The sequence below is a fragment of the Neofelis nebulosa genome, chromosome 2, assembly GCF_028018385.1.
Source record: "Neofelis nebulosa isolate mNeoNeb1 chromosome 2, mNeoNeb1.pri, whole genome shotgun sequence".
NCBI lineage: Eukaryota > Metazoa > Chordata > Mammalia > Carnivora > Felidae > Neofelis > Neofelis nebulosa.
This window is the reverse complement of record NC_080783.1, coordinates 147,071,918-147,097,511: the sequence shown is the minus strand read 5'-3', so window position 1 is coordinate 147,097,511 and position 25,594 is coordinate 147,071,918. Positions and strand designations below refer to the sequence as shown.

General features: G+C 34.7%; 1 protein-coding gene across 2 annotated transcripts in view; it reads left to right on the top strand.

Moving 5' to 3' along the window:
* Positions 1-25,594, top strand: part of PKN2 (protein kinase N2) — a 129,302-nt gene that overhangs the window by 51,973 nt on the left and 51,735 nt on the right. For both annotated transcript variants that reach the window (XM_058716680.1, XM_058716679.1), the window contains exons 3-6: positions 13,990-14,144; positions 21,505-21,622; positions 21,928-22,073; positions 22,165-22,378. In XM_058716680.1, the coding sequence (XP_058572663.1) occupies positions 13,990-14,144; positions 21,505-21,622; positions 21,928-22,073; positions 22,165-22,378 (633 nt within the window). The remainder of the gene's footprint in view (positions 1-13,989; positions 14,145-21,504; positions 21,623-21,927; positions 22,074-22,164; positions 22,379-25,594) is intronic.

Genomic DNA, 25,594 nt, shown 5'->3' with positions numbered 1-25,594 from the left:
TCTTTCTTTCTTTCTTTCTTTCTTTCTTTCTTTCTTTCTTTCTTTCTTTCTTTCTTTCTTTCATTTATTTATTTATTGAAATTTATTGTCAAATTGGTTTCCATACAACACCCAGTGCTCATCCCAAAAGGTGCCCTCCTCAATACCCATCACCCACCCTCCCCTCCCTCCCACCCCCCATCAGCCCTTAGTTTGTTCTCAGTTTTTAAGGGTCTCTTATGCTTTGGCTGTCTCCCACTCTGACCTCTTTTTTTTGTTTTTTTCCTTCCCCTCCTCCATGTAGTTTGCTTTTCAAGAATGTCCTACCAATGGAGTCGTAAAGTGTATAATCTTTTGCGACTGACTTCTTTCACTCAGCATATTGCATTTTGAGATTCATCCAGGTTCTTGCATTTATCAATAATTCATTCTTTTTTATTGCTGAGTAGTAAGTCCATTGTATAGATATACCACAATTTGTTTATCCATTAACCAAGAACATTAGGGTAGTTTTCCAGTTTTTGTTAATTATCAGTAAGGCTGCTGTATCTACCTGTTAATAGATTTTTGTGTGAACATGTTATTCACTTTAGTAAATACTGAAGAGTGTGATTGCTACATCATGTGTTAGAGTATGTTTAACATTATAAGAAACTGCCAAAATCTTTTCCAGAGTGGCTATACCATTTTTCATTCTCATCAGGAATATATGAGAGCTCTGGTTGTTCCACATCCTCTCTGGCTCTTGGTATTGTTAATATATTTTTTAACCAGTCCAACAGATGTATAGTGGTTGATGGCACACATTATTGTTGTCAGAGGTAGGAAAGAAGAAAAATAAGGTAGCATTATCTTAAGGAGAATTTATGAAAGAACTGTGCATGCCCTAGGTACAGAGTTATGTACAGAATGAAGAAGTCTTCTCTACCAGGCAATACAAGGACAGTTTTCAGACATTAAGATGTAATATAACAGGTACAAGCAGTTCTGAAATTTTTCATGCCTACGTTGTTTATTTCAGCTTAAACAAAAAAATGTTACAGCCCACAATCTTATCCATGCTATTTTTATAAAATATTAAGAAAGCTAAACCACAGTTTGTACTAGTTACAAAATTTCTCAGCAGGGTGCCTGAGTCAGTTGGTTAAAAGCATCTGACTCTTGATGTCGGCTTAGGTCGTGATCTTACATTTGTGAGTTCAAGCCCCATGTCAGGCTCTGGGCTGACAGCATGGAACCTGCTTAGGATTCTCACTCCTTCTCTCTCTGCCCCTCCACTCCCTCTCTCAAAATAAAATAAACTTAAAAAAAAAAAAGAAAGAAATAAAGAAAGGAAACTTAAAAAAAAAAAAAAAGTTCTCAGTGACATCAATTACTTTAATTGATGACATATGACAGAGGCCATCCTGAGTACACAAAAAAATAAGCATCCATTAATAATACATGAGTATTCCTATAGTCTGAGCATGTTGAGATGGCTATATAAGGTGAGCCATTTTGTTTAAATAAAAAAGCTGGCTTTGGGGGGGAATACAAACAGTTAATATAACTATAACACATGGCAAGGTTCTGGAGCAGTTTATTCTTAAAATATCTGTTTATAAATACCAGGTAAATACCAGAATGATGGTGAGTGAACAGTAGCAAAGACTTGAGATTGAAGTTTGTGAGGGAGATAGAGTGCTTCAGCATACTACTACTTTTATTAATTTAGATTTGGCTAGGTTTGTTTCAACAGTATTCCCTCATGCTATCTTTTTTAATGCAATAAGTAAATAGACTTATTCCATAATCAGCCATCCTGGCTGTATAAGTACCAGTTAATGAATATTGATCACTGGGCACCAGCTGTGTATAAAATAAAGATCAAAGGTTATATGATCTGAGATCTCATCCAAGTTGGACCATTATATAGTTGTATGGTTGTACACCACTTGCATCCCCTCTAAGCCTTGTTTTTCTCATTTGTAAAACCTGGAGGATAGACTATATATGCCCTTTCTAGGGTGTTTTGTGAATAAGGCATTTTAATAGCTTGACGAAAGGTCAGTTATGAGCACCTAAGCTCTTCTAATTCTGAACATGAAACCTCTTGTTGGATGTAGATAAAGTCTGAGGAAGCTTTCTTGGGGTTGGGAAAACTCAGGGTCATCTGTGTTACTGTATACCTCCAAATGAAGGAGCCAGTTTAAGGCTGGACCTTAAGTAATCAGGAGCCTTCTAAGGATATGGATTGTTCCTATGTTCTAGAACTCTAATTCATCTTGGAAGCCAACTGCTCAGTTGTGGTTTTGGAGAAAATACTAAAAGCTCCAAAAACAGCATATCTTTTGCTCTAAATGTTGTTGGTGAAATTACTAACGAATTGTTTTTACTCCTCATTCTGGCTCTGGAAAATCTCCTCCCTAGGGACATTTTCAACGCTTTTTTTTTTTTTTTTTTTTTTTTTATTTTTGGGACAGAGAGAGACAGAGTATGAATGGGGAGGGGCAGAGAGAGAGGGAGACACAGAATCGGAAACAGGCTCCAGGCTCCGAGCCATCAGCCCAGAGCCTGACGCGGGGCTCGAACTCACGGACCGCGAGATCGTGACCTGGCTGAAGTCGGACGCTTAACCGACTGCGCCACCCAGGCGCCCCAGGGACATTTTAACTACATCATATTTTCTGGTGACTTGCAAAGCAGTACACCTGACTAAACTCTTTAATTTTATCACTGTTTTGTCCCTCCTCCTTTGCATAATATCTAGATATTTATGATGTAACCAGTTCCCTGTATTAAATTCCCTTTGTTCAAAATATCTAGTGTGGTTTCTGTTTGTCAGCTGGACTGTGAATGGGATACCTTCTTTTCATACCACACAACAAACTTAGAATACTTTAAATCCAGTCTACTTAACTACACTTAACTTATATGCCATTGTTGTCCATATTCTAGTTCTATCATTTTATCTTCAGTTCCACAAATTAGATCTAATTATTGTTTCATATAGTCATTGTTGGTTTATAATTACCCATATGTTTATCATTTTCTTTGTCCACCATTTCCTCATGCTTTTTAGACCTTCCTTCTAGAATTATTTTGTTTCTTTTTCGTCCTGAAGGTATACACTCTAAAAAGATACTTCCCTAGCTTTTCTTAAGATAATATTTGTCTGCAGTGTTCTGCTTTTTTAATAAAATGGTGTAGATTTCCTTTTATTTGATTTGCTTAGGATTTATTAGGTTTCCTGAATCCGAGATTATATATTTCATCAATTATGGGAAATTCTTAGCCCTTGTTTTTTATTTGAATATTGCATCTCCTATATACTCTCAATTCTTTCATTTTAGAACTCCAATTAGATGCATTGACAGTTTCTTCAAATCCTCTCCATTTCTCCAATATTCTTTTTACCTGTGACCAGCTTGCTCTTTTTCACATATATTGTATTTCTAATTTCTGTTATATAATTTTTAATACTAGAAGTTCTGTTTTGTTAATATTTTACAGTCTCTTGTCCTGGTCATTCTTTTGATATCCTTTGTATTTAGTTTTACCTATTAGGTACACTTTTTCACATGTGGTAGAAAATAATGATAATAAGTGAAATTTTTGCCACATTACAGTGTAGTGTTCTCACTAGTGGTGAATTTTTTTCTACCTGAGCTTTGTGATTTCTAATTGTGTGCACATTTTCACTGGAACTTTATCTGTGGGAATTCTTTTAAGTCTGGATTTAAAATGCATTTTTTTAAAAGAAGATTTGCATATTTTTAGTAAGATGCCTAGAAGCATTATCAACCTGAGGCCAATTAAAATAAATTTAAACTAACTTTTTGGTGGCCACATAGATGATATGATTTCCTGCATCAGGACTATGTGAGAGCAGTAGGAATTTTTTTTTTTTTAATGTTTATTTATTCTTGAGAGAGAGCATGAGCAGGGAAAGGGCAGAGCGAGAGAGGGACACAGTCTAAAGCAGGCTCCAGGCTCCAAGCTGTCAGCACAGACATAAGGCTCGAACTCATGAGCTGTGAGATCATGACCTGAGCCGAAGTCAGATGCTTAACCGACTGAGCCACACAAGCGCCCCGAGAGCAGTAGGAATTTTTAAAGAATATCCATTCTCCTTCCCCACAGTCATCCCAAGCCAAAGACAAGTCAACAAATAATTCAGCCATTATGGATGGCACTTTTTGAGCTTTCTGTTTTTAGGTTTCTTCTGATCTGATTGCCCACTTTGTAGGATTACCTCACAGCCTTTTCTTGAGCTCTTATTAAAATCCAAGTTTTATTCCACCAGGATGATGAAAGCTTAGCAAGTCTCTTTTTATCAGAAAAGCAAAACCATTCTCAGAAAAATAAACCTACAGATGTCATACTTGTATCTGCAGTAGGATTGGGTCACATGCAACATGCACTGCCTTCTTCCTAACCCCCAACTGCAAGTGAGACTGAGAAATTTTGTTTTATTTTCTCCCTTGCCTCTTATTTTAAGCAAGAGAGAAGGAGATTGAAGATGGAGTATGAAGTTAGTCAATCTATAGCGTCAGGTACTTACAGATTGCAAATATTTTCTAACGTTTTAGTTTAAGGTGTCTCATAGCACTTTGAATTTTATAGGTAATTGTTATCCTTTTTTAACTTAATTTTGGTGACATTAGTTTCTTAAGATGTCCATTTAATTTTCAAATTTATTGACAAAATTTATAACATCTATTATTCATTTAAAGTCCACATTTATTTATAGTAACATTCCCTCATTCTTTGATAATATTTGTATGTTCTCCATTTTTCTTCTTTGATCACTTTTCTGAGATTTCCCATATTATCATTATGCCCCCTTCACTCCTCCCCCGCTCTCACGCACGCACACGCACACACACACACACTTTACTGATCCTTTCTTTTGTGTATTTTATTTTGTTAATCTCTGCTCTGACCTTAATACTTCCTTTCTCCTGTTCTCTTTGGAATTACATGGATTTTTTTTTTTTTTTTAACTAACTTGAGGGGTGCCTGGGTGGCTCAGTTGGTTAAGCCTCCAACTCTTGATTTTGGCTCAGGTCATGATCTCATGGTTCGTGATGAGTTCGAGCCCCACATCAGGCTCTGTGCTGACGCTACACAGGGATCTCTCTCCCCCTCTCTCTCTGCCCCTACCCTGTTTGCTCTCTCTCTCTCAAAATAAATAAACTGAAAAAAAAACAAAACAACTCGACACATGCTTAGCATCTTAAATTTATTCTCTTTTCTAATATATGTGTTCAGGGCTTATGAATAATCCTCTCAGTATTGCTTAGTTGCATCATAGAAGTTTCCATATGTAAATTTTTAAATTTATTTTCATTGATATATAATTTACATGTAACATTTTATAAGTTTAAGGGATACAGCATGTTGGTTTGATACATTATATATTGTAATATTATTATCACCCTAGCATTAGCTGACACCTTTATCAAGTCACATCATTATCATCTTTTATGTGGTGGGAACAATTAAAATCTAGTCTCTGCTGTGCATTAGATCTCCAGGACCTATTTACCAGTTCCACGTTTGTACCCTTAAAGACATGTCCTCAATTTTCATACCCTCCAGCATCTTGTAACCACCATTCTACTTTCTGTTTTCTCACATCTTGGCTTCTTTAGATTCCATATAGAAGGGATAACATACATATTATCTGTCTTACCCCATTCAGCATTATGTCCTCAAGGTCCATCCATGTTGTCATAACTAGCTGAATAATGCATATTCCATTGTGTGTGTGTATAAATACAAACACACACACCCTGTGTCTTCTTTATCCATACTACTATTGATGGATCCTTAGGTTTTGGTTTTTTTTTTTTCCCATATCTTGGCTATTGTGAGTATAATTTCCTTTAAATATATACCCAGGAGTGGGATTACTGAATCATATGGTAGTTCTATTTTTAATTTTTTATGGAACCTTCATACTTTTTCATAATGTCTGTACCAATTTACATTCCCACCACCAGTGTACAAGGGTTCCTGTATCTCCATAGCCTTGAGGACACTCATTACCTCTTGTCTTCTTGATGATTGAATGCTTTCTTCCGGGGGAAAAAAAAAATAGTTCCTCTACCCACTTTTTAATCAGATTTTTCTCCTTTTTACTATTGCATTGTGTGGGTTCTTTATGTATTTTGGATATTAACCCTTTATTAGATAATTTGCAAACATTTTCTCCCATTCTGTATGTTGCTTTTCATTTTGTTGTTTTTTGCTGTGCAGAAACTTTTTAGTTTGATGTGGATTGAAGTAATTTTTGCTTTTGTTGCTTGTGCTTTTGGTGTTATATCCAAAAAACTATTGTCATGGCTATTGTTGAGGGCTCTTTCCTACATTTTCTTCTAAGAGTTTTATGGTATCAGGTCTTATGTTTAAGTCTTTGATTCTCTTTGTGTTACCAAGATTTGTCTGCCTATTACTGGATGCTAATGTGGATAAGATGGCTCCCAGGTCCTTTGGCCTATGATGCTAGATACCACAAATTCCACATAGATGGATATGTAATTTATTGTTAAAAAAGAAAGACAAAAAGGAGGAACATCTGTGACACCATGATGCCGATATCACCTAAAGTTTTTAATGAGTTTGAAATATTTTTTCTTTTTCTTTCTTTTTTTTTCTTGAGAAAGAGACTGCACCTACAAGTAGGGGAGGGGCAGAGGCAGAGGGAAAGGGAGAGAGAGAATCTCAAGCAGGCTTCATGCTCAGCGTGGAGCCCCACATGGGACTTGATCCCACGACCATGAGGTAATGAACTGAGCCAAAATCAAGAGTTGGATACTTAACCAACTGCACCATCCAGACACCCCTGAAATATTTTCTCATTTTCATTATGTCTTTGTGGTCTCATGAACTGGTTAAAAGTGAATTTCTTGGGGTACCTGGCTGCACACACACTCTCTTAAAAAAAATGTGAGGGGTGCCTGGGTGGCTCAGGCGGTTAAGCATCCGACTCTTGACTTTAGCTCAGGTCATGATTTCCGGGTTTGGGAGATCTAGCACCACACCAGGCTCTACGTGGAGCCTCCTTGGGATTGTCTTTCCCCTTTTCTCTCTGCCCCTCTCCTGCTTGCATGTGGTCTCTTTCAAAAGTAAATAAATAATTTTTTAAAGTGTTGTTTCTTATTAAACATGAGGACTTCCCAGTTATCCTTTATTTATTGATTTTTTTTTTTAATTTTACTGTAGTGCCTTGTGTTGATACCTGTTTTATGTTCTGTGTGTGCCAAAAAAATAATGCACATTCTCCAGTTGTTGCGTGTTATCCTTAGTATGTTTATAGGTTAAGCATTTAGTTGTAGTGTTAAAATCTGCATCCTTAACTGGATTTGTGTCTGCTTATTCTATTAATTACTAAAAACACTGTTAATATTTAATGGAATGTGAAATTGCTGTTTTCTTTTGAATTCTGTCAGTTTTACTTTCTTTTGTGTCCATGTTATTGGGCACCCACTAATTAGGATTGATTGGTCTTTATGATGAATTGAACCTTTTATCATTGTGAAATGACTTTCTTATCTCCAATTATTTTTGTGCCTGAAAAGTATCTTTTGTCTGTTGTAAATATAGTTTGGGGGTTGGGATTATTGATTGAATATTTTTTTCTAGTCTTTTACTTTCAACTTTTCTGTATTACTATGTTTTAGATATGTCTCTTGTAAATAATACATATAGTTGAGTTTAATTTTACTCATTTTTACCTAGACAAATCTTTTAATCAGTCTAAAGTCTTTGTCTTTTACCTAGATCATTTGGTCCATTAGATTTAAATAATTACTGATATATTTGGGTTTATATTTTGTGCTTTCAGTGTTTCTTCTTTCTTGCCATTTTTATAGTATTTTGAAACATGAGTCAATTATTTTGGAAATTTTAGTTAATTTAAACAGTACAAAATGCATTCTTATCAGAGACTATAGTGTTAATCACTGTTCTTTCCCATCTCCATAGAATTCAAAGGCCTTAGAATGCCTAGTTTTTTATTCTAGCTTCTTGAAACCTTTACATGACTTTATTATTGATTGATATATAGTGGTCATTTAAGGTTTCTCGCAGTAAACCATTTTCTGTGCTCTTCATTCCTTATTTTTCTTTTGATATACCTATTTCTAATCACTTTTAGAGTTTTCTTTTTAAGAGTTTATAGTTGTGACATTCTTTCCATCTTGGTAGTCTTTAATTTTTTCTTTATTCTTAAAAGGTATTTTCACTGAGTTTGCAATATAAGCTTGATAATTGTATCTTGTAAGGAAACTGTCATTCTGTCTTCTTCTAGCTTTCATTACTATTTTTGAAAAGTCTGTTGTTAATCTACAGTATCTCCTTAAAAGTACCCTTTCCTTGGCTGCTCTTAAGATTTTCTCTTTGTCTTTGATTTTTTGAAGTTTTACCAGGATGTGTCCATGTGTGGACTCTTTTCCTCTGTATATTTCTATCTGAAGTTGATTGAATAGCTTGAATTTATGGATTGATATTTTTATAAGTTCTGAAAAATTTGTCATTATCTGTTCACATAATGTCTTTGAATCATTTTTCTTTTTTGCTTCTGAAACACAGATTTAGATTTTTTTTTTGCCCTCTGTGTCTTTTAATCTTTCATTTTGTATTCCCCCCACCTCATTTTTAAACTTCCTTATTTTTCATGAGTAATCTGCTATTTTTCTATATCTAATTTGGTGTTAAACTCATCCATTAAAATAGCTAAGTATAAGTCCCAGCACTGAAGATGCTTGTAGTCTTAGAGGGAAAACAGACATGAAAGTAGATTATTGTAACACTATATTATATATATATATATATATATATATATATATATATATATATACACACACACACACACACATATATATATATATATATATATATATATATATGGGAAGAAGGTATGCTTTGAAAACATATTAAAAAGGGGATCAGATTGGGGGATGGTTAGCAAAGAAAAAAGTAATGCCTAAGCTGAGTTAACAGTAGTATGGAGGAAGCCAAGTGCATTGCATTCTGGGATGATAGAGATTTTTTTTTTTTTTTAAGTGAACATAGAGTTTCATGAAAAACAGTAATGGAAAGTTAACTTAGACCTAGTCAGCATACAGCCTTTAATGCCTAGCTCTGAAGGTGGGACTTTATTTGGGACCTCTCTGATTCTACTATGTAAACATTATATTAAAGCCTTCTTAGTGAATATGTATAACATATAGTTGTTTGTTTTTTTTTTAATTTTTTAATGCTTTTATTTATTTTTGAGAGAGAGCCCAACAGAGCACAAGCAGGGGAGGGGCAGAGGGAGAGGGAGACACAGAATCCAAAGCAGGTTCCAGGCTCTGAGCTATCTACTTAAGAATAGATTCAAGGGCACCTGGGTGGCTCAGTTGGTGAAGCATCAGACTTCGGCTCAGGTCATCATGATCTCACAGCTTGTGAGTTTGAGCCCCGCATTGGGCTCTGTGCTGACAGCTCAGAGCCTGGAACCTGCTTCGGATTCTATGTATCTGTCTCTCTCTGCCCCTCCCCAGCCCCCTCTCTCAAAAATAAACATTTTATTTAAAAAAAAAAAAAATTTCAACATTTGCTGTTCTTAGAGTGGAAAAATAATTTCATCTTACAAAATTTTTAAAAATTGCCTTTTTTGAAAGAAGAGAACATTAATGGGGAATTCTAGTAAGCGCTGTTTTGAAATGTGTTTTTTTTTTAATTTTTTTTCTTACATTTATTTATTTTTGATAGGCAGAGACAGAGCACAAGTGGGGGAAGGGCAGAGAGAGAAGGAGACACAGAATCCGAAGCAGGCTCCAGGCTCTGAGCTGTCAGCACAGAGCCTTACGTGGGGCCTGAACTCACAACTTATAAACCACAAGATCGTGACCTGAGCCGAAGTCGGACGCTCAACCAACTGAACCACCCAGGCGCCCCTGTTTTGAAATGTGTTTTATGTGAAGAAAAGCGTTTAGCAAATATACCGGCAACCATATGTTTTATAATGCTGTAATTTACCATAACCTGTAACAAAGGAAACTGGAGAGAAGAAAAGTAGTTCATTAAAAGGAAAAATAGATTGGGGCGCCTGGGTGGTTCAGTTGGTTGAGCCTCCAGCTCTTGGATTCTTGGTTTCAGCGCAGGTCTTGATCTCGGGGTTTGTGCTGACAGTCTGGAGCCTACTTAGAATTCTCTCTGTCCCCTTCACTCTCCCCCACTCATGCTCACTCACTCTCCCTCAAAATAAATAAAAACTTTAAAAACAAACAAACAAACAAAAGGAAAAACCAGGCTCTGTGCTGACAGCTCAGAGCGTGGAGCCTGCTTTGGATTCTGTTTCCCTCTCTCTCCTCTCCTCCCCTCCCCTGCTCATGTTCTGTCTCTGTCTCTCAAAAATAAATAAATGTTTAAAAAAATTTTTTTTAAAAAGGGGCGCCCGGGTGGCTCATTCGGTTAAGCGTCCAACTTCGGCTCAGGTCATGAACTCGCAGTTTGTGAGTTCGAGCCCCACATCAGGCTCTGTGCTGACAGCTCAGAGCCTGGAGCCTGCTTCGGATTCTGTGTCTCCCTCTCTCTCTGCTCCTCCCCTGCTCATGGTCTATCTCTCTGTCTCTCAAAAATAAATAAGTGTTAAAAAAAATTTTTTTTAAGAAAAAAGGAAAAATAGGTGAAATCTGAGGAGGACAGAAAAGTGTTTCTCTAACTTCTAAAGGAGTAAAAAATGGGCTTTATAAAACAAGACCTATCTAAGGTTAAATTTCTGCCTTGGCATACACTTTTTGACTTTTGCAAATTACTTGAATTAAGTTATGCTAGTTTTTATTTGTAAAGTGAGGTTATATTACAAAACTTTGTGAATTCCTTCGAAGATTAAATAAGCAGAAATACCAGCTACTTAACTGTGCCCTGACATGTAATTTTATTGAGCCCTAAACATTGGCCTAAGCACTGCACAGGCTTTATCTTCACAATAACCCCCAATTTGTGGCTGAGGAAACTGCAACACAGAGATGTAAATGTATGACCCAGACCACACCAGTAAGCAGTAGCCACAGGATTTTAACCCAGGCATTCGGACCTCCAGAGCCCAGACTCCTAATCATTATATTATTTCTTATGTTCTTCTAATCCTTATTAAAACTGACAATACTTTTCTATAAAAATAGTGTTAGATATTATAATACTGTTACAAATTCATAGACTGTTAGAATCAATGGATCATTCACTGCCTTAGTACAACCTATTTTAATGTGCAATAATTTCTCATACAGCATCCTTTACAGATTATAATCTAGCTTCTGTATAAATGCCTCCAGAGACAAGGATTTTATTGCATTTTAATGGAACTATTTCATTGTTAAATAATTCAAAATGTAAAGAATTTCTTTATATTCTGTGATAAAATTTTTGCCCTCACTACCTTTACCCATTTGTTCTAATTCTCTTGCCCTAATTCTCTGTAAGTGGACAGTTTCTTTCATAGACAGATATTTAACAAGAATCCTTTCTCTTTCTCATCCTAAACTAAACACCATCAACTATTTTACAGATAACACATTTCCACACTTTTCTCAACTGAGAGCCTTCTGTGAATGCGTCCCAGTTCTTTTTTAAAATGTGCTTACTATAAATTAACTTTGTATGCCATATTTTATGTGGTTATGATTTCTTTCAAGAGTCATTTATCATTTATGTTAAGAAAAGTTTAAAAAAACAAAGAAAACCTAATTATTCATGATCTGAATACACCTAACTGTTCAGTCATTACTAATGTGAATTTCATTTGTGGCCTCAACAGGAGATATGCTTATACTTCATACAATGAGTATGACTAGCTAATGTTTATTGAATATCATGCACCATGCCCTTTTCTAAGCTCTGTACATGTAACTTATTCAATCATAATAATCCTGTGAGCTTGATGCTATTTTTACTTTTTTAACAGTAAGGATAGTGAGGCACAGAGCTGTTAAGTAACTTATCTTCTATGACCTGGTTTGTACTAAATCTCAGTTCCAAAACTAAGATTCAAACCTGGGTACTCTTAACTACTATTATATATATATATATGTGTGTGTGTATGTCTTAGTTTAGGCTGCTTCAACAAAATACCATAGATGGGGTGACTTAAATAACAGACATTTGTTTTTCACAGTTCTCGAGGCTGGGAACACTGAGATCAAAGTGCCAGCAGGGGCAAAGTTCTAGTAATGGCCCTCTGCCTGGTTTGTAGGCAACATCTTTTCTCTGCATCCTTACATGACAGAGAAAGAGCATCCTAATGATCTAATTACCTCCCAGAGGGCTCACCCCCAATACCATCACACTAGGGCTTCAACACATGCGTTTTTGGGGACACATAAATATTCTGTCCATAGCAATATGTTAAGTAGTTCTTTTGTGAGCCTAATCTGAAAAGTTGTCTATACTTAATATCAGTTTTTTATAAGAATATGTCCTCTACAAAATCACCTTTTGGAGCAGCTCATTTATAATGCAAGAAATTCAGTTACAGTAGAAACCTTTCTTGAATTTGAATCTCAGTTCAATAATTGTGCAACTTTGCCTATTTCCTGATGTGTAAAATGTGGATAATATCTGTCTCAAGTTATTTTAAATTTAAGATTAATATGCATACATTTATGTATTTGTGTGTGTGTAATTATACTGTCATATATGTAAGTATGCACACACGCAGAACCTAGCATAGTTGTTTACAATGTTTTTAAATGGCAAAAAAGCAGCTTAGCGCAGGAATTAAGGTAGACTTTGGTATGGAAGTAACTTACTAGATATATGACCTTGGGCCAGTTTCTTAACTACTCTGTACCCTAGTTTTTTTTGTTGTTTGTTTGTTTGTTTCTGAAATATGGGTGCAGTGCTCATTACAGGGCTATTTATGAGGATGGATGAGTTTATAGAGCACTTACATCAGGACGTACACTTTGTAACATAGTATATAAATGATAAAATGGTATTTTATGTCATTATTTAGCATAGCACCTGTATTTTTGCAAGTCAGTTAACAAATTATGTTGAAATGTTTTTAAACTAATGAATTTTTTGAAGGAATGTAAAGCCAAATATAAAACATACTCATTAAAATCAGTTGGTCACACCATCTTTTATTGCAGAGGAGAGAAGGGAACCCTGAAGCACAAAGGTTAAGTAACTTGCAGTTTAGACAGTTTTCCAGTGATTGCCAATACTTATAACTAAATCAGGTCTAGTACTCTCGTCTTCTAGCTTATTTTTTTTATGACAAGAGACCTAGGGCAGATAAAACACAAAATAATGAACTTCAACATGATGAATTTTAGTATTCATGATGTATTATTAGTATTTCAATGATAATGGATTATTCAAAATAATGAGAGGGTTCTAGCTGAAGTTTTTGTTTTTGTTTTAAAATAGAAGCACCACGTATGCTTTATGAGAAGCCATGGACTTGAATTTTTGGATATCCCCATACCAGCAGTGTGGTATCAGTCAGTATCTTTGAAACATTTTCCATTGTGACTGAACATCCTCCTAATAGAAAACAAAATGTGAAGTCCTTTATATATGTGCTTAGATTATTACTATAAAGAATGCTGGCATTGTATTTGAAGTATCCTTAGTTCTACTTAAAAAGAATTACTTTAGAGGAATTTGTATAATGTTTAAATGTGCTTTGCTCTCTAGTCAGGTAATGAGTAGAGATTTAGTTTAATTGTTGGATATTTTGAATAGATTAGTCAAATTAATTTAATTTAAACATAATAGTGTTGAGAAAACTTGGGGCGATGCTCTAATTCAGTTTCAAACTCAGTATATCCCTGGCAGATGACCCTGCAACTCTACTTGAACATTTTCTTGGCTTGTAGTCTTACATTATCTGTAAGTATAAAGAGATTCCATTTAGGTGACATTAAGCTCATCTCAAACCCTGTAATTCTTTATTCTTTGAGAATATTAACATTCATTTTTAAACAGCAATTTGTCCTAGTAATTTTGATATAACTATTTAATTTACAGATTGCCCAAGGACTCCAGATACCCCTAGCAGTGACCCTCGTTGTTCCACTAGCAATAATAGATTGATGGCTTTACAAAAACAATTGGATATAGAACTTAAAGTAAAACAAGGTGCAGAGAACATGATACAGATGTATTCAAATGGCTCTTCAAAGGTAAGTACTATAAATTATAAATGTAAACCTATACAAGTCAGTCCTCATGATTTGTAGATTCCATATGTGTGAATTCACCCACCTGATAAAATTTATTTGTGACCCCAGCATCAGTACTTGCGGCACCTTCACAGTCATTCGTGAACATGCACAGAGGGATGAAAAATGTGATCTTCTGATGTGCATGCTCACAGCTGAGGTCAAACAAGGTGCTCTGCCTTCTTCTGTAAGCTCTTACACTGTAAACAAGTATCCTTTTCACGGTCTGTGTAGTGCCACAGTTTTTGCATTTTTGTGCTTACTGTGCTTTTGCTGTTTAAACACTGTTTTTTGATTTCTAAGACCAATTTAGCCTCCAAATTTGAAAGTATTGACAATAAAATAAGTTGGAAACAAATAGTTTTTAAAATAATGTTTTTAAAATTGCTTACTCCTACCAAAATCAATCAAGAAAAAATTTAGTTATGTGAGTAAAGGACCATCCATATTTGCAACTTTTCTGTGAATCTGAAATTGTTCTAAGACAAAAAGTTTACTTTTAAAAATTTAGGCTCTAATGAGTTTTCTATCACTCTATCATGGGTTTTTAGGAAAGGACAAATGAAAAGACAGGACATTCTAGCAGTACTGATTGGACTAGACCTGTGAGTTCTTGGGGAATCTGGTATGGGCATGTGACTCCTCACTGAGAATCATTTTTATGGGGAACAGTTGTTACTAATGAGAATGTGTCCTTGTTCTGAGGTATAATGTAGAAGAGAAAATGTTGGGAACCACTGAACCAGATTATTGTAAAGGTTCTTTCCAATCTAAGGTTCTATAATTTTATAATTTCCAAAAAGTCTTAGAAAGGTAGACTTATTATAAAATCTACATTGGTATTCTTAACTAAATTATTTTAAAGATCTTGCCTCTGAAAATTAATGTTTCTTTAATATTTATAGGTATTTCTTAAGTAATTTCAGAATTAAAGTTATTTGTGTTTGGGGAGGTTTTTGTGTGTGTGTTTTCGTTTAAGAATTTAAAATTGGGGAGGAGCAGGGGTGGAATTTTTTACTTGGAGTTAAGCACCCTACCTACCCACCCAAAGAAATCTGGGAAGATGCTGAAAAGAAAGAAATGTGCATATGTTAATAAGTAAGATTTTTTAAGCCTAGTAATTAAAATTAGATTATATGCCATATTTCAAATAAATTTTTATCTTTAGAGAAATACAGTTTTTTCTATTTGATATATAATACATAATAGCATGTTGTTTTTTCTGTGTTTTTATTTTTAGTATTGACCTTTAGTTTTGAGCATTTTTCATTTTTATCAATTTGGACTTTTTTGTTTTAAGGCAGTAGTGTTTTTGGAGTTGTGAGTGCATGGATATATTTAAATTTATCCAGCTACCACCCTGTAGAATAAGATTTTTAAATATACAGTTGATGGATTAGATTGAGATGTTTATGAACCCTTTGAAGTTAAAGGAAAATGGAGTGTGTTTGAATGAATGGCTGAATGAGAAGGCCATAGGTTTCACTATTCTTGAAGTGGTCTGTAATTGCCCATTCCACCCCCAAATTGAACAGGTTTATGGACGTATTAAAAGTAAAACAAATAGATAACTTATGATAAATACAGGTCCAAAATGAACAGAACTATGAGCATCCTGCTAAAACAAAAGATTATTTTCCAATAGCCTTTTATTTTTAATTAGGAGATTTGTTAATTAGGGAAGGGGTCAGGTGGAGGTCCAGAGCATATAACAGCTTCTGTAGTCTCTGATGTAGACCTGCCAGTTATTTCTGTCTAGATTTGGTCTTAGCTGTTTTCCTTTCTCATCTTTAAACCTCTCAGAAGGTCAAAGTATATCTCTACGAGATTAGGGAAAATTGTAAATTGAAGTTATGTGGAATATTTAATTTATTAAGGTCTTAACAGCTGGGCTCTGGAGTATGAATGTAATAAAATTATGCCTTATAATAGGTACTTAACAGGTAATATTTCCACTTTCAAAAGCCCTACTGTCCAAAAAGGAGATATCACCTGTAAATAATTATATAATAGTGATTTGTCCAAGTTACTTTAGAAACAGTGGGTAAGGATCACTTAACTACCAGAAGAAATTATTAAAGTCTTAGCATGAGATTTTAAGGATGATTTGGAGTTTAAAAGGGAAGTATTTTCTAGGGAAGATGATGGGTAAACCCAGCAGATAGAGTAAGGAACTGTTGAATAGCATGGCTTATTCTAAGAAATAGAAGTGCTTTTGTATGGCTGTAGCAGAAACTCTTAACCTATTTCTTTCCCAACATATCTGAGGTAGGTAGAATATTAGCTCTAGCAGTCATTTTCAGTGGAAGGCCATGCCCTCTTGGAAAAACAAATCTCAATCTCCAGAAAAGCACATTTATTCTGGGGAAAAGTCTTTCAAGTGATTCCAACAAGACTTTTTTTCCTTTCACTGGTAGAGCTTTAAGTGAGTGAGGTGTAGTGAGAGGTATAGCATAATTGAAAGACAAACTAGATTATAAAGTACTTTGGACAAAATTAAGCAGTTGAGATTCTATCTTATAAGATATATGGAGCTGCTGAAAGACTTCTAGACAGTAAATACATGATCAGATTTAAAGTTAAGAAAGTTCACATTCATCTTTCTCAGACTTGAAGAATTAATTAGAGAAGGGTCCAGTATATAGACAGCAAGTTTAAGTAGGCTTCTGTAGGGGTCCAGGTTAAACATGCTTCATTCCTCTTGTAACAGCAGTAAAAGCAAAGAAGACAGAATGAAGCTGTTTGGGTAGAATAAATATGTGGTGTCTGGCTATAAGGAAGAAAGCAGAGTCAAAGATGATTTTTAGATTGGTTATGTGGGCACATTGGTGGATGGTGGTGCCCTTCATAAGTATAGGTAATTGACAATGGGGAGCAAATTTAGGGACAGGGATAATGAATTTATTTTGGTGGTAAAAATCATCTTGAAGACTCTGGTTATTGAATTCTGTATGACAAAATTGCCATCCTAGTACACATTGTAGCCAGAGTTGTCCTTTAAAAGCCAAGTCATGTATTTTCACACTCTTGGTTCAAAACCTTCCATTGGCTTTCTAGCATACTTAGAACAAAATCCAGAGTCCTTATTGTGGCTCTGCGAGTTCATACATGATTTACCCTAGATACCTTCTGATCTTCTCTAAAACACTTTCATTCTCTCTCATTACAAGCTATATTGGCTTCTTTGCTATCTCTTGAATGTACCAAGCACACTCTTACCTCAGAGGCCTTGCATTTACTGTGTCTCTACCTAGATTTCTCTTCTCCCAAATGCTTTCATCTCTCACTCCATTACAGTTTCTGGTAGATGCTAACACTTCAGTGAGCTCTTTACTACTATCCTATGTAAAATAGCAGTCCTTTTGGGGCACCTGGGTGGCTCAGTTGGTTAAGGTCAGACTTGATTTCGGCTCAGGTCATGATCTCACAGTTGTGAGATCAAGCCAAACATCAGACTCTGCACTGTGTGTGGAGCCTAAGATTCTCTCTCTTCCTTCTGCCTCTCTCTGTCTCTGTCTCTAAAAAAAAATATATATATATATATGCGTATATATATATATACACGCATATATATGTATATATGGCAGCCTCCATCTCTCCTATCTCTTTCACTGCTTTACTACTACCATAGTTTACATCTTTATAATCTTTATCAACATTAAAATGTAAATGTCATGACTCTAAGTAACTCCATTGGTTTTCAGAATAATATGAGGGCTTTGATAAGACATGTTGAAGAGATGTTTTCCACTGATGTTTTCAGACGGCAAATGAACTATTTATTAAAATATGGGGTTCTTTTTAACCTTTTAAAATGTATCCAGGTCTTTTCAGACCTTTTTCTCATTTAAAAATACCTGACCATATATCCAGGCCTCACTCCCCTAAGTGTCCAGTCTTGATATAGTCCAGACTCATCGGTATTAACAGCCCATAAAACCTTTCTGGATTCCCTCAGTGAAAATTGATCCCATCTTCCTTTGAATTTACTTTGACTACTTTAAACATTCTGATACATACAATAATTATCTGTATCTGTTCAATTAAACTATAGGTTTTATAGGGTACCATCCTGATTAATCTTTGTATTTTCACTGGATGTAACATTTAGTACATGCAAAATAAGCCATCAATATGTGATGGAAAAAGAAGGATAATTATTGGTTTACTTATTTCTGAAATCTGTGTGATGGAGTGTATTTGTTATAATGTCCCACTATGACATGCAAAACAATATTTGTTTTATAAAATAAATTATATAATTTGAAAATATTACAAATTTTTTAACTTATGATTAAAATATATTATACATTTAAAATATAACTATCAGACATTATAGAGTGCTAATTACTAATATAAACCATATAAAATTGTTCTTTTTAGTTCAGAATTAGTCAGATAAATTGGCATTTTCATATGATTCAACCTAACAAACATAAAAATTTTTCCAAAGCCTTAATTAACATAAAAGCCAGTATTTCTCTAATGCCTAAACCAATTCTTATACTTTGGACCTACCTTGTCTCTTGCCTTGAATATATATTAGGTGCTCAGTAAAAATCCATTGAATGCCTAGAAGCATAAAACTGACATTAAAAATTTATTGAATGCTGGAAAGCATAAGACTGACGTGTAGTAACTATAAATCGCCTGTGACAGGTAATATCCAGTGTCAGTTTTAAAAGCCTTCATCATACTTTGACATCTGTGCAGATCTTCCAAAAGTCTGGGAAAATTCAATTACTTTTAAAATGAACTAAAAATGCTCTTCTTTACATGTTGAATTGAAATAGTTAAAGTATTTCCAAAAGTAAATGACTTCTGTCTTCTCATATACTGATTAAATAATAAAAGGAGTAGCTCAATTGAAAAGCATAGCATTAAATACTTTGTTAATAGTTATTCATTTATATTAGGATTTCATTGAAATAAGATAATCATTTTTATTGCTCTAAAAGGGGACATTTTTAATGCCAATCATGTGGTAGGCAATATGATTTTAGTTTTATCTAGTGCTTACAAAAGCTTCATATTTTAAAGAATGGTATCCCAATTTGTGTAATTTATGCAAGAAACCTAAATCTTGCAGAAGATAGGTTAACAAGCCCAGGTTTAAAAGTACAGTAAGATTTGGGAACCAGTCTATCTGATTGTAAAACATATTTACCCCACTAAATTAGGAGCTTTGGAATACTAAGTTTTTTTCTTACTCCAATAAGTTCTCAAAGGAATAGAAAAGCTGTTTCAAATCTTCAGTTTTTCTGATGTACTTAATAGTGGAAAGGAGGAGGAATTAAAATAAAAGTATTTTCATTTTAAATTTGAAGGGTGAATAGGTATATTCATAAAAGCATATAATTAGTCATAGCCAAGCAGCAAACTCAAGCAAGTATTTTTAATGGTAAAGCATAATTAACAAATTCAGTGTGTGTGTGTGTGTGTGTGTGTGTACACTTCATGGTGTAAAATGATATTTAAGAGACTTAGTAGATTATTTGGCTCAACTCCTTGGTGTGAAATCTAAATATTTAATAAAGAATGAAATCTGACTAGAGATCTTTCTTAAATTGACTGGCCTTAGGAGCAGGAAAGAAATGGAAGAAGAATTCATAAATTTGCAAATTCTTTTTCTCCCACTGTATATTAACCTTGTTTGGTGTTTAACATAAAATATGTTCACTTTATTTTTTTTCCCTTATATAATAGCAATACTATCTTTCCCACCCCACATCTCCTTCCTCCTCTTTTATTCAGTGTCATAATAGACTCTGTGTGTGTGTTTCTATTGAAATGATGCTGCACATCTGATACTTGTCTCTTAGCTTCTAGTCTTGAACTCTTCTAGAGAATATAGAGAACTGACTGCCATAGTGATAAAACTAGAGATGCTTAAATAGTAAGCAACAATTGGCTTTTCTTTTGAATAAGTACTTTCTAACTTGATGCATAGTTTTATCATTTTTTTGTGGATTGAAGCCTACTAGACTTTGACAATTAATATAACAATCTAAGCAGCAGATGGTTTTAATTTCTGTTACTTGTTGCATATGAAACTTTTGGGGAAAAATGCTGTATTAGTTTTCTATGGTTGCTGCAACAAATTATCATAAATTTAGTAGCTTAATACAAATTTATTATTTTACAATTTTGTAATTGAAAAGTCTCAAACGGATGTCACTGAGCTAAAATCAAGGCATTGGCAGAGCTGCATTCCCTTCTGAAGGATGGAGAAGAGAATTTGTTTCTTTGTTCTTTCTAGCATCTAGAGGCTGCCCACATTCCTTGGCTTATGGCCTTCTTCTCTGTCTTTGAAGCCAAAAACAGTGGGTCCATTTCTTCTCATATTACTCTGCCCTCCTCTTCTGCCTTTCTCTTCCACATTTAAGGAGACTTATAATTACTTTGGGCCCAACTGGAAATAATCTCTACATTTTAAGGTTGAGTGATTAACAACCTTAATTCCATCTGCTATTTTAGTTTCCCTTTGCTATGTAACATTCGTAAGATTCTGGGATTAGGACATGGACATCTTTGGGTGGATCATTATTTAGCAGACCACAATTCCTAAAATGGTAAGTTTTTTGTTACTCTCTGTCAGTAACAGTCATTGTTGTTAGAATTAAACTGGTATGACAGTAACATTATTTCACTTAATTCTGGACCTTTCTTGAAGTTTTAAGAGATAACAGAAGTTTATTCACTATAATTTCCTCCTTTGCTTTATTGAGAATGTCTTGGGTTTTTTTGACATTCAAGAGTGTCAAGGGACCTTTCTTATTATCTCACCAGTGTTGACAAATGCTATTTCCTGTTTCCTTTATCAGATTTAAGGGAACACAAATACCATCTATGATTAGTTAGTTTAAAAATTTCCCTACATATATGAAGGTTCATAAGAATTTAACTGTAATGTTATGAGAGAGGAAGAGATTTTCTAAAATATTTAGGTTTAGTCACTGAGGCGTCTGTCACATACAGTGCTTTTGAGAATTATTGAACATAGTGTGAAAAAATCCTTTATATTTTGTGTAAAGCAGAGAAAATTACAAATGTGAATTTGGAATTCTTTAAAACAGTAATAAGATTTACTTGCTTTCTCACAAATTGTCTTAACTAAATGAAGTTGTTTTTCTCATTTATAGCTGTTTCGTTTGATGGCTTTTTAAAATAAATGTATCTACAAGTGTATCTATTATAGCACTTACAGTGTGCTTTGAACTCTGTCTTTCACTTGCTGATAATCGTTTTATCTTATTTAGAAGCTGTGAAAATGTTCTGTTTGTCTTTTCATATGCTTACCTTTTCAAACTTATTTTAATAGGATCGGAAACTCCATGGCACAGCTCAGCAGCTGCTCCAGGACAGCAAGACAAAAATAGAAGTGATACGAATGCAGATTCTTCAGGCAGTCCAGACCAATGAATTGGCTTTTGATAATGGTGATGGAATAGAGATAAATTGTCATGCTTGTTATTATGGGCTTATAGTGCTTAATAAATATCATGTAGTAAAGAAGCAGTGGTTCAGAATTAAGGAGGAGGAGGCCTTATGTCTTTGAGTTTTGATGGCTAAAATGGAAGGCTCTTTATTTCAACATTGTATCTATTATTACTTCAGTGTTTATTTACTTAACTAATTTTTCTCTTACATTGTAAGAATTCATTTCTTTTTCATGAGTTTTAATCACTGTATATGAAAATACCAAATAAATGGTTCAATTGCATTTTTTTTCTCCCCTCTCTAGCAAAACCTGTCATAAGTCCTCTTGAACTTCGGATGGAAGAATTAAGGCATCATTTTAGGATAGAATTTGCAGTAGCAGAAGGTGCAAAGAATGTAATGAAATTACTTGGCTCAGGAAAAGTAACAGACAGAAAAGCACTTTCAGAAGTAATTTTAAATAAATATTTTAACTTAATAAATACGTTTTTCAAAGAATGTAATTATTTAAATGACAACAATTGTCTTTTCCCTGTTCAAGGCCCAAGCAAGATTTAATGAATCAAGTCAGAAGTTGGACCTTTTAAAGTATTCCTTAGAGCAAAGATTAAATGAACTCCCCAAGAATCACCCCAAAAGCAGTATTATCATTGAGGAGCTTTCACTTGTTGCATCACCAACACTAAGTCCACGTCAAAGTATGATATCTACACAGAACCAATATAGTACACTGTCCAAACCGGCAGCACTAACAGGTAGGTTGCATACATCTCCTAATTGTTTTGGGTGCACTTTTTTTGTGTGTACGTCGGGTCCTGGTTTAATAAATGAATAAAAAGTATGAGTACTTTTAAGAAGTATGCACAGATGTTTAAAATACTGTGATAAGGGGCACCTGGGTGGCGCAGTCGGTTAAGCGTCCGACTTCAGCCAGGTCACGATCTCGTGGTTTGTGAGTTCGAGCCCCGCGTCGGGCTCTGGGCTGATGGCTCGGAGCCTGGAGCCTGTTTCCGATTCTGTGTCTCCCTCTCTCTTTGCCCCTCCCCCGTTCATGCTCTGTCTCTCTCTGTCCCAAAAATAAATAAAAAACGTTGAAAAAAAAAATTAAAAAAAAAAATACTGTGATAAGATACACATAACATAAAATATATTATTTTAGCCATTTAAAAATATACAATTCAGAAGTATTTACTATATTTATGGTGTTGCAAAACTATCACCATCATGTAGTTCCAGAACATTTTCATCATCCCAAAAGGAAACCCCGTACCCATTAAGTAGTTACTCCCCATTCCCACAGCTTCTGGCAGCCACTGTTGGTTTTCTGTCTCTGTAGATTTGTCTATTCTAGATATTTCCTATAAATGGAAGTATATAATTTTTGGCCTCTGTGTTTGACTTCTTTCACTTAGTGTACTGTTCTCAAGGTTTGTCCTTGTAGAATATATCAGTACTTCATTTCTTTTTATGGTAAATAGTTCTCAATTATATGTGGGTATATACTAAGTTTTGTTTATCCATTTATTAATTGATGGACATTTGGGTTGTTTCCACCTTATGACTATTGTGAATAGTGTTCTTATGAACATTTTTGTTCAGGTTTTTGTCTGAACATCTGTTTTCATTTATTTTGGGTGTATACCTAGGAATGTAGGTACCAGGTCATGTGGTAATTTTATGTTTATATTTTTGAGGCATGGTCACCTATTTGCCACAGTGGCTGCAGCATCATTTTATGTTCTTAAGAGCACACATCCTTACCCAACACTTGATATTTTCCTTTTCTTTTGTTTTTGTTTTTTTTTTATTATTGCCATTCTAGTAGGTCCATTACTGAAAGTCAGTTAGTGATGTCTCAGTTATTTTTTGTGCCTATTTCTCCTTTTAATTATGTAAATGTTTGCTTCATGTATTTTTGGGCTCTGCTGTGAAGTGCACTTATGTTTATAATTTTTATATCTTCTTGATGGATTGACTCTTCTATCAAAATATAATGTCCTGTTTTTTCTCCTGTAAGAATCTTGAATTGAAGGTCTGTTTTGTCTGATATTAGTGTAGCTCCCTCAACTGTCTTTTCCTTATTACTATTTGCACTGAATATCTTTTTCTGCCCTTTCACTTTTTTCCAGCTCTTTAAAAATGTGATTTCATCTTCTTGTTTCTATTTTCCTATTATAAAAAGCTGTATTTTTTTTTATCAGTATATCTCTTCATGCAATGTTCTTTATTACCATTAGCTTCAAATAACATGGAATTATATTCACTTTTCTTTTTTTTTTTTCCTCTCTGCTCCTATGACTGGGTGCTTTTAATTTACCTGTCTTTAAGTTTGCCAGTTCTTCTGCCTGCTCAAATCTATTGCAATTTTCTAGTAAATTTTAAAAATTTTAGTATTGTGCTTTCATTTGGTTCTTATTGATAAATTCTATGTCTTCATTAATATTCTCTATTTGTTAAAACACCATTCTCCTTTCTTTCGTTTAGTTTTGGTTTTGGTTTTGTTCTTGTTTTGTTTTGTAGGTCCTTGACAATATGTAAGACAGTTGATATGAAGTCCTTGTCTAATAGATCCAGTGTCTTGGTTTCATCAGTTTCCATTAATTTCTGCCTTTCTTGTCAATTAGCCATACTCTTTTTTTTTTTTTTTAATTTATTTTTGAGAGAGACAGAGACAGAATGCAAGCAGGGAGGGTAGAGAGAGTGAAGGGGAGACACAGAATCCAAAACAGGCTCCAGGCTCTGAGCTGTCAGCACAGAGCCCGACGTGGGGCTCGAACTCACGGACCGCGAGATCATGACCTGAGCCAAAGTCGGACGCTTAACCGACTGAGCTACCCAGGCACCCCAGCCATACTCCTTATTTTCCAGGTTGCATCTTAATTTTTGATTGAAAACTGGATATTGTGAATATTATAATGTGTAACTCTGGAAGACACTCCCTTTCTCTAGAATTTCTTGTTGTTTGTGCGGGATATAGTTTTTTAGGGGCTTTTATAAATGATTTTGTAAACACTGTAGTTGTTGTCATGTATGGTCACTGAAGTCTTTATTAAGACTAGTGGTCAGCTAGTAATTTAACAGACATTTCTTTTCATGCATGCAGGCAGAAAGAAAAAAAATTGCCTGTCTTTGTAGCTGGGCTTGTGTTTGTGTGTTGGGGGCATACCCCCAACAGTCACCCAGGCATCTTACAACTCTGCCTTTGCTGGCACAAAACTTGAAGATCAGCCAGATGTGAGAACTTAAGACTTTCTCAGGCCTTTTCTGACAATGCCTCCTTTTCTCTCTAGCCTTCTAGTTTCTCAGTGGAAATACTGCAAAGCCCTTATTCCCCAAAACATCCCACTCCTTATGTTCTCCTCCAAGAGTCTTTGGGATATCTTGTTTGTCCCAATTGATATCTTTTGCCTCAGGTTGCAATGACTGGTTTATTTGCCTTTAAATGCCTTCCACTTAGCTATTTCTCTGCCCTGAGAGATTTCCTAGTAAGGCAAAAAACAATTTTTTTTAAGGCACGCTTTTATGTTAGTTCATCAGAGAGCCCTCAGTTCATTCAAAGCAGGCAATCACACTTCCTTGAGAATGAGGTCTTCTTTTCCAACTGCTGTCTTGAAAATTATCAACAAACCTTGTGGGTAGAAGGAAGATGAGGCAAGGGTAAGTTAAAGTGCTACAGAGTCTCCTATTGAGTACTTACTGTGTTTTTGTTAAGTAAGCATTTGCTTGGTTGCAGTAAACCTTTGACTATCTTCCACATTTCTCATACACTTGATTCTAACAGTTTTTGCTAATTTTTGGTTGTTTTGTTTGTTTCCTGTGTTTCTGTGGAGAAATTGCTTTAGGACCTTGTTGCCCCACCGTTTTCTCTATCAGCTACAAAGGTTTTTATGGTCCATGTGATTATGACATTTTTGTTACATTGACTTCTCACCCCTGGAAATTCTTAAATTACCATATGAATGTGAATGTCA